The following is a 19375-nucleotide window of genomic DNA, read 5'->3' as shown; positions in this document are numbered from 1 at the left end:
GTATACGCGCGCGTGGGGGGGTACTTTTCGTCGCTGTTTGCCAGCTTGTATACGGAACGAAAACGCTGGGTGGTGAAAGAAACGGACTGCAGTGCGGAAGGTCCAGAGATCGATCCCCGCCGGATCCGGAAATTTTGTAAAATTTTTTTTCGATTCAAATTTTTTTCAAATTGATTATTGAACGATCATGTGAATTTATTTTATTTTTTCCTTCTTTTTCGTCACGAATACTGTTTTTTTGGATAGTGTGCGCATTAGGCGAGGCGAAGCCGAGCCGTTTAAAATTTATATTTCACTCGATGAGCATTACTCCCCTTGGTGAGTTCAGACGGAGGCTGGACATTTACCGTGTATGTAGCACTTGCGGTTGTTTATAAAAAAACTGTACTCACCGAGGCCGAAGGCCGAGGGAAGTTAACAGACATAGTATGAACAACAAAGCGACCCGCGCAACCGAGGCGAAGCCGAGGTGAGCGGACACAACGCCCCCCAACACTGAAAACAGCTATTTTACCAAAATACAAAAATTGCAATGAAAAAAATTTTAAATCGAAATAAAATACGCGAAAGGATGCTCGTAAAGCAAAGCAGTGCCGTAATGTGGTTACACTGTTTTTCGCGTGCAACTTTCGTACTAGCACTCCGGCTTATCTGTTATCTCTTCCATAGTTCCATCATCCATGACTCGCTTCAGACCGACAGCGCTAACAGCGCGACAGCCGTCTAACCGGTGTTCCAAGTTACACTCCGTATCCGTACCTGAACCCAATACGAACGGAAACGCAAACGATTCATTACCCATTTGGAACCCGTAACCGAATCGTTCGGCGGCAGCTGGCACTGGCAGTCGCCGCGCCGATAAGTAGCCGATTCATCTCGACTCTAGTCTAACTAGTTCCTTAGTCTAACGAGTCTCACTCTCATAGTCAGTCTCAATCTCAAACCAGTCAAACCCAGCCCCAGTAGCCCAGTAGCCCAATACCAAACTACGAGTAAACCAAACTAAATCAAACCAAAAAGGCAAAAACGGCAAAATGCCAAAAACCTCAGTCAAAGCAGAAGCACCGAAACGAAACATAATTAATTATAAACACGTGACGTATCTTTTGGCAATGCAAGACGCAAGAGCCGTGGCAAAAACGCAAAATATCGGGTTCGGGTATAGGGTAGGCCTATACGTTCAGGTTCAGGTTCAGGATTTTTATGTGTATGTATATGTAGATACTGTACTAGTAGTTATTATACGAGTATTAGGTACCTATATGATTACATTACGAATATACATAATTATGTAATTGAAAAGTTTGATGGAATAAGGGCCCTGGGCCTTTTTTAATTTTTTCCAATTATCGGCTAAACTTGGTACTTTAGTTCATTCATAAATATAAATGTGTAATCATAATGACACACCGGTGAAGTGGTGAACTACCAGCAAGTAGCTACCAGCACCAGAACCAGTACCGCGAAGCTATTAGCTAGCAAGCACATGCCACAAGCTAACCAGCGTGCGAGTTGCGAGACGAATGAGCGAAAGCGATGGCAACTGCAAAACTTGTACATTCTACATCTGCGCAACTACATATTTTCATTACTGCCACTATGTAGTGTAGATACATGTTACCAACCTAACACTGTGCGTAGAGATGATCCCAGCACTAGGACTTGCCATTGGCCACCACACACACACACACCCCTCCCTCCAACGAAACTGAACCATCGAAATTTGGATGTAATCGAATGGAATTTTTCGGACATAACTTACAATAGTTGGTGGCTTTTCGGCGCGGCGACGGGCGACGGGCGAATCCATTTCATATTTTCAGGTCGCTGACACTGAGCACGAAAACGGAAAATGACGTTCATTTTGAAAAACTAAAAGCGTCCAGCAAGCAGCAACAGCAACGCGGACACCAGATTTAGGATTTGACGACTCGCAAAGTTACAATTAGATAGTCGAAAATCGCCCTCAAACATGTACGTAAATAATACGTACGCGTACCTACTCGTAAATTACTTCGGACACGACGGTCGCGGTCGGACCGCTACACAGAGTTAATAAAATTGCCTAACCAGTTTGCCGTAAATACGAAGCGGCGCATTTTTCAGTAAAAAATCAACTAGCCATCGAAATTCGGGTCGAGTCTGGTCCAATCGCATGGAATTTTCGGGCATACGAGCTTTTCGGGATAGCGAAATTCGTTTTGGGTGTCAGATTGCCGCCGCCGCCGCCGCCGTGGGCGATGGCGCTTTTTTCCGCACGAATATAGTTTGAAGCGGCCGCTCGCGCTCCCCCGCCGTCTGGCCCTGTCCTCGGTCGGTCGGTCCGTGGCAAAGTCTAATTACGTAACAAACCCTAAGCATGTCAGGATTTTTCAAGACTTTGGAAACATTCGTAAATCGGAATTTGGGCATATACGAAAGTCTAACGTGCATGGTACATGCTACATTGCTACAGTACGAGTACATATACGGTATACGCGTACTTGCCCCTGCTCCAGTATAAGAAGACATACTCAACACTCGTAAAAGTTGTAGTTTATTGGGTTTTTTTCCCCCCGCTCTTTCTACACTACCTAAAAAGAAAGTGTAAAAGGAGTAACAACTGATAACGAAAAAAAAACAAAACAAAAAAAAACAGATAGGTACCTACCTATACGCGCAGCGAAAAAAAAACTTATTCGTATGGAATGTACCAGTAGGTGCCTATACAGTATACATACTACATATCCAAAAATTATTGGATGCGAATTATAACTACGTACTCGTAACTTTCACATACCTATTACGATTACCTACTAACACGAACACCGATACAATGTACAATGTATCCACTATCTACAACTACATTAGGCTGTGTAGTTGATGTAGGCATAGATAACCTACCTAGGCGGTACATTTATGCAGATTGCAGATGTACTCGTACTCGTAGGTACTCTCGTACGTATCGTATAATAATAGGCGGCTAATTGGAGTGTTGTCATTCGTTTCGTCGTCTGTCGCCCGAGCCCGAGCCCGAGCCCGAGCCCGAGCCCGAGCACGAGCACGAGGTCACCTGATGAGTCATGCTTATGCTTTACTACTCTGCACTTTGCTGCTGTACCAGAGGAAATACATTAGCCGGCGTATTGGCCACGGCGGCGGCGGCGGCGGCTGCGGCGACGACTACGTAGGTACGTTAGGTAGAGGTACATCTACGTGTATGTATTATTAGCAACTCGAGGAGTTGTAAGTAGCCGCCTTCGTTAGCTGCTATAGGACACCTACGAGTATGTATGTAGATGTACATACGAGTGCGAGCGCGAGTGCGAGTGCGAGTACGAGTAAAGTAAATGTATCTAAGTATGTATGTACTATGTTCATATGTGGGTGTGAGGGTATGCTGCTCGAGTGCTGCTTTATAACCCATAACCCATTACCCATTACCCGTAGCCTATAGCCTATAGCCTATAGCCCATAGTCGTGTAGTTATTGCACCCGTACGAATACGCGTACATCAGTGATGGAATATTCAAATTGGCCAATTTACTGCAGGAAGTATCCGTCTATTGATCTATTGTTCTTTGTATTGCCAACGATTACGATTACGATTACGATTTCGATTACCCTTACCTACCCATAAATTGCAAGATATAGGCTAGCGTACATTACTCGTAGTTCTCGTACCCGTGCGGCTGCGACCATTGGTTCATGCTACGACTGCGACTGCGACTGCGAGCGGTTTCAGTTTCGATAATTTTGCTTTTCGTTTTTCGCTTTTTCGCTTTTTCGCTTCGTTGAAAAGGCTATCGCAAAGTCGCGCGCGCGTTTGTTCGGCGTTCTGTCGCAGTGTTGTCTGGCTTGGCTATCCTGCATCCGCGCACATTCGCAAATCACCATCGACCATCGACCATCGACCATCGACCATCGCCATTCCTACTCCAGCCTTTCGCGTACAAATAACAAACAAGGTAGGTGTACCTTACGTACTTACTTACCTACCTACCTAAGTGTGAGTACCTATCTAGCTGGCGGCTTTGTTTTTCTTTTTACAACTACACGTGTTTGTACTTTGTAGGAGGATAGCTGATTATGTTGAGACTGAATCAAGACTCGCAGTTGGTCAAGGACGAGAGCGGATCTATCGATCAGAACAGAAACATGATGGATAACGACGACACGTCGTCCGATCTGTCCGATTCCGAGCATTTTCTTACAAAAGGAGCGTTCTTGTTGACGCCAGCCAACGAAATGCAAATGGAGAGGGTCGGTATGATATGCGAGAAGATGAATTACAAGGGCCCGTTTTCGTTGACCAAAACCGCCACCGGAATATTATTCAAATTTGCCGACTTGGACGATTATCAGCTGACCTTCAAGAAAGGTTTCCACAAAGTGACCGGATCGCGTTTCTACAAAAAGGTAAGCGTGAAAGCGTGAGCAGCCAAGCGGGCTAAGCGGTAAGCGCCCTTCGTAAATAATGTACATACGAGTATTTCGCAATTTTTCGCTATTCGCTATTCGCTATGCTATTCCAACTACCTAGGTATGTTTGATCCGACAAAAATCATACTTTTGTACAAAAATTAATTTAAATAATTTAAATTTCGAGCAAAAATTGCGTCTAAATACGCGTAGTTGAAAAACCGCTATTATTCGAACAAAATTCCTCAAAAATTTTTCATCCTCGCTCCGCTCGGGCAGTATTTAAACTTCTCTTAATATTAGGTACGTATTTTTGGATTTCGAATAACACTGCGAAACAAAAATCACGTTATAGTACATACGAGCGCGTAATTAATCATTTTTTAATTTTTATCCTTCTCTTTCGATTGTTTCAACTTCTTAATACGAGTACGAGCACGAGTACTCGAATCTCGTACGAGTAAAAAATTACTTAGTTGAATTCGACGCAGTTGCTGCAATGTGCTTAACTGCTTACCAATCATCCGTAACTTTTTCACGCCTTTAAAGTATCATGTTGGAAGAGCACGAAAATAATGCGGGATTTGTCCGAGTTGTTGGAAAATTGGCGATTTTGTACTCGTATAGTCGACATTTTAAAGATCTTTGCCCCCCCCCCCTCGTAGTGAAATTAGTTTGCTGCGCCACTGTACCTAAGTTTTATTTGGAATTTCACGTTTAGGTCGACTGGTCGAATGTTAATGATGTAAATTTTGAAAAATTTCGTTTTTTCATCTTAAAAATAATCAAATTTGAGCTTTTTTTTAGCCAGAAAAGGTATCTTTTTCCGCGACAGTTATTTAAAAAAAGGTCGTACAAAAAATATTCAAACTCGGTCGTACGAAAGTCGTACTTACTTTTTACTAAATTAGTTCTGGTAAACACCCTGTTATGGTTAAAGTGGAACAGCACTTTTGGTGCCCGAGTGGTTTCGGACGCTCACGTGTACGGTACATTCTTAATCGTAAGCTACGAAACCGCGAATTCGTTTACTTTTCAAATTGATACGAGTAGAAACATTCGAGTATCGAGTAAAAAATTCGTTTTATAACAACCGAAGACCTTGGTTAAATTCAAATTTGAAAATAAGAACCAACCGACCAACTTTTGCAGAAAAATCATTCTTCGTCTCTTTTCTCGAAATAATTTCGAGTTGAACCGAGAGTTCTCTGATAGATACCAAATTACGACACTACCTAGTGTACCTACCTATACTTACGTAGGTAGATGTACTATGTATGCAGTACGTTACCTACATACCTAACTATACTTACTAGTTACTTATCGTACTTACGTGCTGCGGGGGTTGGAAATGTTTTGCTAGATCCCAGTACCCTGTCGGCCTCAAAAAACGTTTACAATATTTGTATTCGAAATACCAGAAGAGATTCCCGAAGATGACATTCGTCATTCGCTGTATAAATTTCGCAGCATAGTTGAAGTTTACCGACTACCTTCTCCGTCAACGCAAACGGTCGCCTCTGCCTCTTCGGGTGAGTCTTTCGCCTTTAAATTTCAATAATTAATCAATTATGTACTTAGATTTTACATACATACTCGTAGTTACACGAGTAATCGAGTACAATACATACCCTACCCTGATACATCGGTGTGCACTGTGCACTGTGCACAGACATGTAAAAATCTGAACTTGATCATACGACATGCCACTCTGTGTCTGTACGTGTACATGATACGTATGTAGTTGATCATACATAGCATAGCTATAGTCAACTCGAGTCCAGAGTATTTACTCGTAATACAGTATATAAGTCCCCTTTCCTTGTACGTATGATCGTTTCTGAAAAGCCTTATGTCTTTTGTTGGCGAAATGTACAAATAGACCAGCAGCACTGAGTTCCATCCACAGACAGCTCAGATCAGCTGTAGCAATAACACCAGCAACCAGCAGCGATGACAGACGACAGTGGCCATATCTCAGGGCCAAAGCGTTACAAAGAACAATAATTCCAAAGAATGTGATGATGTATTCAAAGGTCGGCCAAAGCATTCTTAGCCTAGGTCTTTTAACAAAATTCTTCAACTTGGCCAATTTGTTTGAACGATATAAAGATTATCAAAGCGTTTTCTTACCCCGAAATCAGTGATCTGCTATCTCTGCTACCTACTATACACTATACAGTAGGCAGTTAAGCACCTATACATACTCGTACACGTATGGATGATGATTGATGATGCTTACCTACCTACCTACCTACCTACCTACCTACCAACCAGCAGCACACTCGCAAGTAAATGAAAATCTGAAGATACATACTCGTACCTTACAAGATGTTAGGCTATGCTTTTCTCGAGGATAGCTGCGGTAGGTGTATTAGCCATTGAGTGCGCCTGCGCAGCAATATCGTGTACCCTGAAAAAGTTTTCTGCTAACTCGTATAATGCTAAATGTTTCGGTTGATCGCGGTGAATGATACGAGTAATAATGATAGCGCGTGATTGGTTGTTAGGCCCTAATCATACGCATCTTACAATATTAGTCTATTTAACCGTTCACGTTACCAACCTACGCGCATATTTTTAATAACAAACTTTCTTCGGGGTTCACGATACTCGTATTTCTGGGCACCCTGTACCAGTGTACCAGTGTACCTGCGCCAGTGCGCCAGTGCGCCCATGCCCTGCCCAAAGTACAAGTTTTTTTTGCTGCCCACAATGAACTGTGGTACCTTACCGCTTACCTACATTTTTATTTTGTTTTGTTTTGCTTTTGCAATTTTGCAGGCGCATCAAAAAGTGCGAATGATAAAAACGCCGGCGCAGTTTCCTCTACAGAAATGGGCTGTGTAACAAATGCATCGAGCGCGGCGGCAGCTGCAACTGGTTGCTTTGGCTTCGGTTTACCGTTGTCTACGTCGTCGTCATCGTCATCGTCGCCGTCTGTCATTCGAATCACATTGGCCAGCTTGGACGAATGCAACATTTTACTTCGCGATGGTCTGGACTTTTACGGAGCGACGTATTTTCCTACAGAACCAGCTATGTCTACGAGCATTGTTAGAGCTGGAGCCAAGAAAACAGCTATGCACAACAGGTAGATAGAGATACGAGTATGTACCTCTTAGTTACTTTATTCTGCATTAATTTTTCGTACCAATTACGAGTATCAAACACTAACCTTGAACCTACTTGCCTACTGGGAAGGTAATGTAGTAACTACTCTTCGGGTCAGAACAACAGGTACAGCCTGCAGCCGTTGCGCAGAACAACTGACCCCTGACCCTGACACATTTCCGTTCAGTTGGGTGCTCAGAAATATCGAGTCGAGTCGAGGGTGGCGATGGCGATGGTGATGGCGATGGCGCGGGGTTGCTGAGAAACTAGGGCGGCGCTTTGACCATTTCTGTTGGTTGCATTAGTGAACCACATTGATGACGATACACATCATACACATGCACGCGATTGGCTGTTGGAGGGGATGCGAATGCGATAACATATTCCACTTCCACATCGCTAAGCTGTACATATTTTCATCTAACAAAAAATGTACGTGGCGCTGGACATTTCTGTGCACACCATAAATGGATATGGGTATTGGGTATGGGTATGGGTATGGGTATGGGTATAATGTAGAACGTAGGTGTAGGTAGGTACTAGGTACGTTTGACCAAGGTGAGACTGGTGCTGGATGGTGTAGCTTATGTGAACTGATTTTTTGTTTCAGTCGTCTTTTGGATTTAATTGCCAGCAGCGGACTACGCATTCGCGATGTATTGCCAGTTTTTGACGCGGCAGGCTTTTCTAGGATTCCAGCACCTGTAACTAAAAGCGTTGGTGGCCGGTTATAACATACCTGCTGCCTGCTATCTCACAATCTGCCACACAAGTCCCGAAAGTGAACCTACAATCTGTACAACATCAGCCCAAGTGCTCGAGTGCTTAAAAATGTAGGCATATTGCACTTGTAGCCTACAAGTACAAGTTTACTGTTTAGTATACCTCTAAGTGCACCCATCCTGTTGCTGTAGTGCCAAATTGCCCATATCAGATGTACAACGTGTAAGGTTATTCATATTCAATTCATCTAACGATAAACAAAAAGCTCTGCAAAAATTCCTACCTAAACAGACTAATAGACGTATGTAGATTGTAGGTAGGTAGTTTTAGGTAAGTGTATTTACCTAGGTAGAGGTACCTATGTGGTTATATATTTTGTAATTATGTACACGTGTACCTACTACCAAGGTTAGTTCTTTGTGTGTAAGTTATTATTGTCTACGTAGATTCTCATTTCTCATAATCATAACATCTCTAACTTTGTGAGAACAGATGGTGTACCTCTACCTACTTAGTGTGCAGTGCATTATTATTCAGTTTCCTAGTGTCACTCGACGAATTTTTGTGTATTCTTTTCATTTCCCAAGTGGTGCGATCGTTTATACGTAATTACGTACGTATTATATCGAAGAATCGAACGAGTTACTTGAACTAATATTGAAATCTTTCCTCAACCACTCCATAAGGCGTTTAAAATGAGGAACCTGAAACTATCAACAGAAAATTTAAAAGATACCGCGTTTTGCAAAATGCAGTCAAATTTCAATAGGTTGGTATAAGTATTGTCTTTTAAAACTCGGCGAGATCTGTATGTGAGAAAAAAATAGCAGTCGAGTGATGTCAGTAAGGCGTCTTGATTCATGTACGAGTACTCGTAGGCAGTCTGCGTCTGCTTGTAAACCACCTTAGTCTGCATCACGACTGTCTAGTGTCTATACATGTCCGTAAATTGAGACAATCGAGTAAAGTATACTTTCAGCAAATAATCCAAGTGTAAGTACTATCAACTGACAATACTGGAAACTAGACTAGTAGACCTAAACAACGGCACTTGCCGTACCCTAGCAGCCTGGGGTGAAACTAAATCTTACCACGCACAAACATCTGATTTGTTGATTTGAATCTCACAGACACCCAACTGCCCAAGCAGGAATGGAAAACTGAACGATGAAACTTTTGGCTTTAGCTTTTAGCTTCTAAAAAAATTATAGCGCTTTAGCTGTAGCTTTCGGCTTTCAGCTCCCCACTTTTCAAATTTTTTTAATGACTCGAAATTGAAAGCAAAAAGAAATTTACAACCACAATGGAAAATAAACGAAAAAACTGAAAAAAAAAGACAACAGTAAAATGTGAACATTGAAAAATAACTCGAACAGAAACTGAACCAACTGAATTTTCCAAAAATCTGAAAGAAAAGATTGAGAAAGAAAGCTCGATAAATAAAGCTTTTGCTAGCTTTTAGCTTTTCAATCATACGTACAGCTTTGGCTAGCTTTTAGCATTCAAATACCCCAAACTTGCTCGGCTTTCAGCGTTTAGCTTTCTGCTAGCTTTTCGGGAGTTGTCGAGTTGATTCTCAAAATGAAAAAAGTATAGGTAAGGTACGAATTGATTCCCATCTTTGTTTTCCAATGTTTGCAATTACGGTACTCTTTTGAACGGCATTTAATTCAAGTTTCTTCCCGTGTTCCTGGGAGAAGGTCAATTTTCGTAGACATAGGTCTCAAATTCAGAAATCTTGTCGTCCTTAGTTTTCTTTTTACGAAGCTCGGGGAGGCCGAAGGCGAGACCGAAGAAGTAGGTACTTGAAATTTTTCCCATCGTCGTTGGTATTTTTGTAGGTTTTGGTTAGGCCTAGTTTCTGAATTTTCCTCCATCAACATTGCGCCGCGCCAGATGAAATCGGCAACGGCAACTGCGTATTGCGCTTTCTGGCCAGATTTCCTTCACAGCACCACCACCACCACCACGCCCACGTAGGTATTGCCGCTTCAAAATCTATAAACACTTCCGCTGGGACAAAATTGAGTTTCAACGTCGAGCAATATTCGATGATCGAATTAAAAGCCACTTTGTAGATATGTAGGTACGAGTATTCTGCGTTTTTCCGTTTAACATATTTTATGAGGAAAAGTAAACGAGAGGTACAAATACTGAATCTTGAAAAACTACATGGGAATCAATGTGTACAATGTACATTCTATCAAAATGATAAATGACAGGGGAATTACTTTGTAGACTTGAAAAAAAGAGGTGGGAATCAATTCGGACGCTTTCATTTCAAAAATATCAAAGGGGAATCAACTCACCTACACCTACAGCCTGCTTTCCAACCCGGCGGCCCGGCACCCAAGATTCAAACCAAATACCAATTAAGTATAAGCTAACCCAACCGCAATGATAAGAGTTAGTTTCACCCCCACGCCATTCAGATACCTAGCGTTTTTGTTGCGGCAATAACGCTCGTTGTAAATTATACCTACATATTTCCATTCAATTTGTACATATAAAGATATGGGTTGATGGTGATATTTGAGGCAATCAATGGTCAATGCTAGATTCAAACAAGTCAATTTCAACTTATAGGCTACTTTCTACTAAACACACTGCATTCTGCATGTTTTTTTTTTTTTTAAAACGTTTATTTTGTATTATTACAGATTACAGTAGGTACTAGGTACCTACATAATTTGTTACAAAAACTGCACCAGATGTTAATATAAAAGTTGTAAAAATGGCATGTAATCGCAGTGTAATGGCATTAATACGTAAACATTGAAAAAATGAAATAAAAGAGAAACAAAAACAAAAATGTTATTTTTTAAGACTTTTCCTAATCAGTGTTGTCGTGTGGCTTAAGTATGTACTCGTTTAAATACTTATTAGAATACTGAACTGCTTATGAAATGTTAGCCCTAGCACACAGGTCCTACTTTCTACGTACGTATACGTACTACGTACATATGTAGACCTTCCTACCAACAGTTCTATTTACCTACCGAATTACATATTTGCTCGTTCTTAGTACGAGTAGCACACTATCGAATTCAACTTTCGAGATGATTTTCAAAATTTACTGTTTTGTAAATATTCCCTGAGATGAGATGAGATGAGACGAATAGAGCTAAAGGAATGAACATTATATTATAGGTATTAGGTACGTAGATACGACTTAGGCTCTTTCGTGGTTTTTTTTTTGGGTGGTCGAAGAATGTTTTGAAATCTCACAACAGGTACCTTGTTGAAAAATGAATCACGGTGTTGTTGAGATTTAAATTGCATAAAGAAGCGCCACTTTGAAGCCGAATTCTTTTCAGGTTCTCGGCTGATGACAGAAATCAGTATAGAAGAAATCAACGAGTTACCTATCTGTGAAAACCTAGAGGAAGCGGAGAAATGTATACAAAGAGGGAGATTTCAACTCTCGAGTAAGATGTAATCGCGGATGATGGAAGCCAAATTACTAGGAAATACACAGACGCACTCGATGAGCAAAGTGAATGTGGCAAAATGCTCGTCAAGTTTGTGGAAAGGTGTAATCATAAAATCATAAATTATGCGATACCTGATTCGAACAACATGAAAATAGATTGTACACAGTACACACGAGTCAGCCCTAGAAACAACAAGAGTTGGGACCCAGGTAAACTACATAGGCGAGGTACCTATGTAGGTAGTAGGTACTAGGTACTTATAAATGGGTGACGCTGACGTGACATAATCTGATTAAGAACAGCCGATACTGATTGTATGTACCTACTTTGATCTTTGATCATAAACTACTGGTTGCAAAGTACCTCTACCTACCAGATATAATATGTAGTTTTAAGAAGGAATGCTATTAATAGCCGGGCATTATACAAAGCTCAAATCAGAACTCATTCGAAGATGAGAAATAAAGATACCAATGGGTAGGCCTATGGCTAGAATTGCATTCAACAGCTTGCAAAGAGTACAGATCACATTCACATTGAAGGACTTTGTGATGCAGAAAAATCTTACGATAGCAATAAGAAATTAAACGCAGAAAACTGAAGTACATCTACAATCTACATATTATACAGACATACAGGGGTCGGCGTAAGTTAGTATTCCGATTTGCACAAACAAAAATTTTTTAAAACAAAAAGTTTTTTTTTTCTGTAGTGACATAGTAAAGAACGAAACTATTACTACCAAGATGTTGGTGGGACTTGTACGAACACAACGCACTACTTACATGACCCTCTACCTACTAATTACACACAACAGGGTGTTAAAGAAAACTCATCAGTTTTCGAATGCGAATACTAACTTACGCCGACCCCTGTATATACTTAATCGTTTTGGTATAACGTTGTTTTGTGTAAATTTTTTAATTCGTTTCGTGTGCGGAGGAAAAAATCGCCGTTTCGTTTCGTTTTCTATTATAACAGCCCCGAAATAATAATTCGAAAGTCAATTACGAATTAGGTATTTACGATAATTTTTCATTCGTTTTGCTCAACTCTAAAACTTTGAGAACCAGTGAACCACAATTTTCAAAGAATGGAAAAATGTGTTTTGTGATTCTACGGATGTCATCGTCATCAGCGCGGCGTCACTTCTCCTCTATGACTCGTGAGATATCGCGCGCATCATAAATTTGTCAAAATTACTCCATTCCTACGGGGTTTTGCGGGGTGAGTTATCACGGGTAGTGTAGTAGTGTGTTGGAATTGTCATCATGCTCTAAATGATTTCTGTCTCCTGTTTTCCCATCTTTCCCACCACTGCTCGTAAGAGAATAAGTATCTTGTTGACAAAATTTGTGTGCTAATGTGCTATGCTATGTACATGTTTTTCGGTTTCCTTGGCAAGTTTTTTTGTAAATTTTGGCCAAATTCTGACAAATCTCATCCATTTAAGAGTGTTTTTTTTCTGCATTTGTTAATGAAAAATGAAAACTTGTGGAATTTGATTTGGTTTTATTCAGAGTGGAGAAAGCAGAGACACAGTATAATCCTCAAATCGATCAGTTGGAATGAAACGACACGACACAACACAAAACAATACAAGATACAACTTTTGTGGAACAGAACAAAATGCCAACAAAACAGTTTGGTTCGTAGAACAAAATCCTGTTTTATTCCCCAATTCCGCATCAAGAGTACCTAAAGTAGGTAAAATGAAATTGTGGTGCCGTAAAGTTACCTCGACCTTCTTTCACTATTAATTTTGATTTTTTTGAATTGAAAAATCTTTTCACGCGAGACTCCCATAAACATATCTGAGCATTATGAAGTATGTATCTACATTGCGACAAAAATTTTGGCTCTTATACGTACTACACAATACACAATACATAATACACATACGTATAACGTCTCGACTACTGGGCATTTTTGTGATTATTTTCAAAATCCTACAATGTCGCTGTCACGTCGAGCTTTGAACTACAGCTGTCAGCTTACGAGTACCTCTACCTACCTACTTTCTGCTGTCGCGTCGGCTGCTTGCTGCCTTCCCGAACTTACAGTACCTCTACCTACTTAGATATTGTGGCATTGCAGATCAACGCGAACGAATCGCGATAAATGAATTACAAGAAGCAGGTATCTGAAAAACAAAACACACAGCTAGCATAAGTAGATAGCTTGGTATGCGATGGGCGATGCGTAGCTAGCTACATACATACGAGTATGTACGTATGTGTATCTGGCTGCCTACTCAGTACTCGTACCTATTTTACGAGCAACGACGGACGCGACGCAACGAGGTGGCAAGTAAGCAAAGTAAAAGTACATATACGTACTCGTAGGTAGGTAGGTAGCGTATGCAGGACTTGCAGGATAATGAAACCTGAAACGGAAAGGAACACGGAACCAAGCAGCCGGAGTCTCGTAGAGTTAGCATAGGCACGAGGCGTCGCCGTCGCATCGCGTCTAGGCGTTGGTCTACTGTAACGATAATTGGTAGGTAGGGTACAAAATTGGTAGGGGTAGGGGTAGAGGTAGAAGTAGACGGTAGGCAAATTACGCTGCGATATTGGTATTGGAATTGGTATCGGTATTTGACATTTTCATCTACCGTCATCGCCACGACACGCCGGGGTTCAGATATTTCATTAGTGATTCCATCAAAAAGCAATTTCCTTTCTACGTAATGACGAATGAATATTCATTTATTATTATTCATTTTGAAATAAAACGCTACGAAGTGTAGGTATAGGTACGTAATAGGTTAAGGATCTCGTCGCCGCGGCCGGCGCGTCGTAGTTGAAGGGTGGCATGGCATGGCATGGCTGGCATAGCGGTGGCGCATATGCCGATGCCGATGCCGACAACCAGAAATCGAGAATCGGCAACTGGTGACGGATTAACCGCTATTAACGGCAATATGGCAGCTAAGACGCCTCTCATGAGGGAAACGTGTGGTGTGAGCGATTGAAGAGTCAGGGCAGAGGTGAGCAGATGGAGACATACTTACTTACCAGTCTGATTGAAAGTATGTACACGTACAGCCTACAACAGAGTGTACAGAAATATCGTGAACCCCGAAGAAAGTTTTTTATAAAAAATATAGGTTGGCAACGTGAATTCACTTCAGTCTAACAACCAATCATGTGCTACATATCATTAGGTATATTACTCGTATCATTCACCGCGTTCAACCGAAACATTTGGCAGAAAACTGTTTTAGGGATTCACGATATTTCTGGGCACCCCGTAGTAGGTAGATAGGTAGGTAGCCAAGTGCTTGCTCGCATTCGCATTCGCATTCGCATAAGATGGACGGATATTGACTGCATTAACGCTGACGGGCACGCAGACTGCAAATTTTCTAATAATTAGGTTATCAAACGTAAGCCCTCTGCTCGCTCTTTCATGGTTGAATTCTACTACCTGTACCTACCTACCTACCTACCTACCTACTACTAAAAGCAGAAAGAAGCGACGTCGACGCGTACGCGTACATGTATCGTGAGATGTAATGTAAATAAATAAACACATAAAAAAAACAACACTGCATGAACAAACTCCTTTGCATTTTTGGTGATTTTCTCAATAAAAAAAAAATCTGTAGGACGCGGTTTTCTGATTAATTCGAGGTTACCGAGTACGAATGGGGGCTCTTAAAAAATGAGATTTTGTTTGCAAAACGCAATAACTCCACTACTTTTTATAGATTTCAGTTGCGCAGATGTGGTAACACTGTTTTTTTTTTCATCGGGTAGATACTGAAACTCATTGGGTAGGAGTTACTAAAAAAAATTGTGCTTTCGTTCCCACTCTCTGAATGCTATATCACAGACAGGAATTGTTTGAATTTCGCATTCCAGTTTTGTATTGAAAATTTTCGATTAAGTTAAACATACTTTTTTTCTATAATTTTTCAATTTCTTCAAATAAAAAATACGTTTTTTTTGCAGAAAAACACCCCCAAAAAAAAATTGCGTTCAAAACGCAATAACTTTTTTTTCTTTTCCTCTCTGTGCTTACCCAGTTGACCAAAATTTTGAAATTGAATGGAAATTTTATTTATGGCACCCTCCCATTTCATTTGACACCAATTTTGGAACTCGACCCCCCACCCTTCCCCTCCTGACCATTTTTCCTAATTTCCCCCAAAAAAAAAAACAAAAATAGAGTTATTGCGTTCTGCTATCCACCTCCTCATTTATCAAAACCCCTTATTCTTGGACACCCGGTATCAAAATAAGATAAGGCACGTACGTTTCATCGTATGTACAAGTACCCTGCTGTACCCCCACTCCTCAGTCCTATTCCAACACCAGCGCAGATTTTACATTTATGTAATACAATTAATACAAACCTGACCAGCTGTGTCTCATTGTACCCTGCTACACCCCCAGTCTAGTCCCTTTTCTGCACTGATTGATTGCTATTTGCAAGCTGTGTGTTTCAAGTGGGAGTGGTTTGTTGAGGCGTTCCCCTTCCAAGTTTTTAGTTACTTCGACTCCAGCGAGAGGAGATTGAAATTTTCAGTTCACTGTTCATTCCATGTGTGACCTCTGTGGAGAGTACATTGTGCTTGTTGTGATGTGAATAATGAATAATGGTTCGAGTTCGGCAGTTAGTATCCACTATCCAGCAGGTAATACCTATTGTAACTATTTGCGGTATCCTTGTTTTTAATCATTTTTGTTAAATGTGTTATCCCGTTTTATGTACTGTAATTCGGAGGTTTTCGTTTTTCTCTGTTTTTTACCCCCTAAATTACGTAGTTTCAATTTTCATTTTTATTGATTTCTTAGTGTTAGAGACTGTGAGAATTTTGAAAATTTATTTGATATTTTTGTAAGTTGAATCTAAAACACAATGGGAATAATTCTAAGAAATGATTTGATATTTTGTCATTTAGAGGCGATGGAAATTTCAAAAATTGATAGAAAAGTTTTGTAATTTGTAGACACGACTGTTTATTTAGTTTTTGTCTTTTTCAATGTAATTGTACTACGTTCCAAACAAGTGAACGAGATTGCTCGCTTCTAGAGCAAAATGTTCCGACATGTGTGTCAATATAACGCATCTCAATGTGTAGGGCAAAACGCGCATTTCAGGTTGCATACATGCGCCTTGTGAATGGTAGGCTAAACCTTACAAGTCTAGCTGTAAACAATGCTGTTCACTTCTACTTTTCAGCTCGTCAAGTCAATTTTCTCGAGGAAGACCTGCGAGGATTTCAAAAAATATAGTACCGTTGGAAAGGGAACAAAATTCTCTACAATTTTGAGCCGTAAAATAATGGGTTCCTCGAGATGGTTAGAAAGTTTTGGCATATCAAAATGCAAAGTGGACAGAACAATCACTAGCTTGAAGCCTACAGAATGTAAGGGGAATCAAGATCCGCAACAACTTATATGCTGTCTGACGTCAGAACGTTTTGCCCTATTTTAAACAGATTGGCCCATTACCCACTACAGATACCGCCCGGAAGTGCAGAGCGGCAACGTCTCAAAAATCATACGATGTAGTCCTATACGGCTGCATTGTCTTATGGGATATTGCCCAAATTTGTTTTTCTTGAATAACTTTTGAATGGTTAATGCTACAGATTTGAATTAAAAACCAGTTTGTAGAGGAAAGAAAGTAGATCATTTTTCATTCTTCAAACACCTATGTGCTCGATCAAAATTTTGATTTATTTTAATTTTAAATGTAAAAAAATTTCAACCTTGAAACTTTGAACTTTAATAAATCAAAAATTTGATCGAGCACATAGGTGTTTGAAACATGAAACATGATCTACTCTTTCTCCTCTACAACCTCGTTTTTCCCCCAGAGCTCTAGCGCTTTTCGATCAAAAGTTGCAAAAGTTCAAAGCTTTGAGCTTTAGAAACTTTTGAACAGCAAATGCTAGCGTTTTCGGTAAAAAAAAAAAAACCATTTGAAAGGGGATGAAATTCTGAACATTTTGGTATATTAAAGTACCTATGTGTCCACTGAAAATTTTGCGTAATTTCAATCTAAAGTTGGCATTTTGAAAAATCTGTCCATAAAAATGTTTAAAAAATCGCCATTTCTGTACAAAACTTGAAGAAAAATATACCAATCGATAGGAAATTTCATCCTCTTCAATTTATGTTCTGACAAAAATTTTCCTAAACCCCTTCAGTTCCGAGAAAAATCCGAATTTCAACGTTACGCATCGATAACTACATAAGAACAATTGATAAAGCCAGACTAGATGCGCAACGTTGCCAGATTGCACTTCCAGGCTGTATCTGTAGTGGGGAATGAGTGGCCAGTATTGTCAGTTGATAGTACATATTTGGTAGCCATTTTGGTACTGCCTTTGGAGCCTGGTTTTTCTGGGGTCAAGTTGAGTTCAGTTATTGCGTGTCCAGTTGCTATAATGTGGTCTCCTATCGCTGATTTTCCTTCAATATTGCATCTAGCTTTGCTCATATGTTCCTTGTATCTAGTTATGATGTTTCTCTTAGTTTGTCCTATGTAAAGTTTGTCACAGCTAGAGCATGTGATTGTACAAATTCCTAATTGGTCAGTTTTTGGAGTCCTCGTCCTTGAGGCTTCCCAGTAGGGTTTTCAGTTTATGTTGATTAGTTGTGACAGGTTCTAAAATCTAAATTGTTTTTTCCTGGAGATCTGACAAAGTCTGTTGGTTATGACTAGGTAGTGAGTCAACTTGATTCTTCTATTGTCTGGTTTATCTCTTTGGAATGTGGCGATCTCTTTCAATCTTTTTTTTACTCGTATGGTTTTTGATGAGAGTGTCTATAGTTGTAGTCTTGTAACCCAGATTGTTGGCTACTCTTTTAATGTGGTCAAATTCTCTGTTCCTATTTCTTGGGCTCGAGGGTAGTGCGCAACATCTATGGACCATGCTGTTAAAAGCAGCCAGTTTTTGGCTCCAGAGCTGGTAAGATGTAAGAGTCAGCAGGAATGCAATTGTTGGTGAGAGTAGGCTTTCTGTAGATATCATATTCCAATTTGTAGTCTTTTTTTGGTGATTGAGATGTCTAAAAAATTATTTTTCACTTTTTGACGGATTTTTGGTACTCGGACATTCAAAAACCATTTAAAACCACCCAGAAGTCCCTATGATTTGCATAGCTCCATATACATGGTAATCCAGTCAGAAGTGTGCTCATTTTTTTTATTTTTTTTATTTTTTTTTATTTGTGACGCGGCCAGCGATACCATACCATATGTCGGAAAACTTTTTTTTGAGATAATCGCGTTTTCATGGAAAAAGTCAGAAAATATCAAAAAAAATTTTTTTGTCGATTCATATACTATGAAGCCTATACTTTGGAATGGGTGTACCCACCGATCTCAAACACGTCGTTTTAGTGGTGAAAACCCGGTTTTACAAAAGTGCTTTTCATAAAAAAATGTCAAAAAAAAAAAAATATTATGATGTAAAACCATTAAAAGATGAAGAAAATCAAAAAAAAAAAAAAAAAAATTTTAAAAATGTTACAAAAATAACCCAAACTTTCAAACACGTTTTTCTCAGAATTTTGGTTTTTGAATTTCAAAAAATAGGGGAGATTGTTGTACCAGGGACCGATTTTTCGTTTTTTGGGAATGGACTCCACCCATTAATTATTTTTGAAAATGTGAATAGGGTGCATCAAAGAATGGTCTTTTACAAAAGAAACAAGATATTCACATTTGTTCAAAACTCATTC

The 19375-nt window shown here is 40.0% G+C and overlaps 1 protein-coding gene and 1 long non-coding RNA gene across 2 annotated transcripts in view; both read left to right on the top strand.

The window, feature by feature from the left end:
- LOC135845457 (uncharacterized) overlaps window positions 1–19375 on the top strand; it is a 79568-nt gene that overhangs the window by 3230 nt on the left and 56963 nt on the right. The window lies entirely within an intron of this gene.
- LOC135845450 (uncharacterized) lies at window positions 71–8797 on the top strand. The gene is made up of 5 exons (XM_065364011.1): window positions 71–3947; window positions 4055–4398; window positions 5765–5933; window positions 7186–7495; window positions 8126–8797. The coding sequence occupies exons 2-5, from the start codon at window positions 4069–4071 to the stop codon at window positions 8247–8249; spliced, it is 933 nt and encodes a 310-aa protein (XP_065220083.1). The 5' UTR covers window positions 71–3947; window positions 4055–4068; the 3' UTR covers window positions 8250–8797.

The sequence above is a fragment of the Planococcus citri genome, chromosome 4 (genome assembly GCF_950023065.1).
Source record: "Planococcus citri chromosome 4, ihPlaCitr1.1, whole genome shotgun sequence".
NCBI classification, from domain to species: Eukaryota; Metazoa; Arthropoda; class Insecta; order Hemiptera; family Pseudococcidae; genus Planococcus; species Planococcus citri.
Note: the sequence above shows the minus strand (reverse complement) of the source record. Positions and strands in the feature narration are given on the sequence as shown.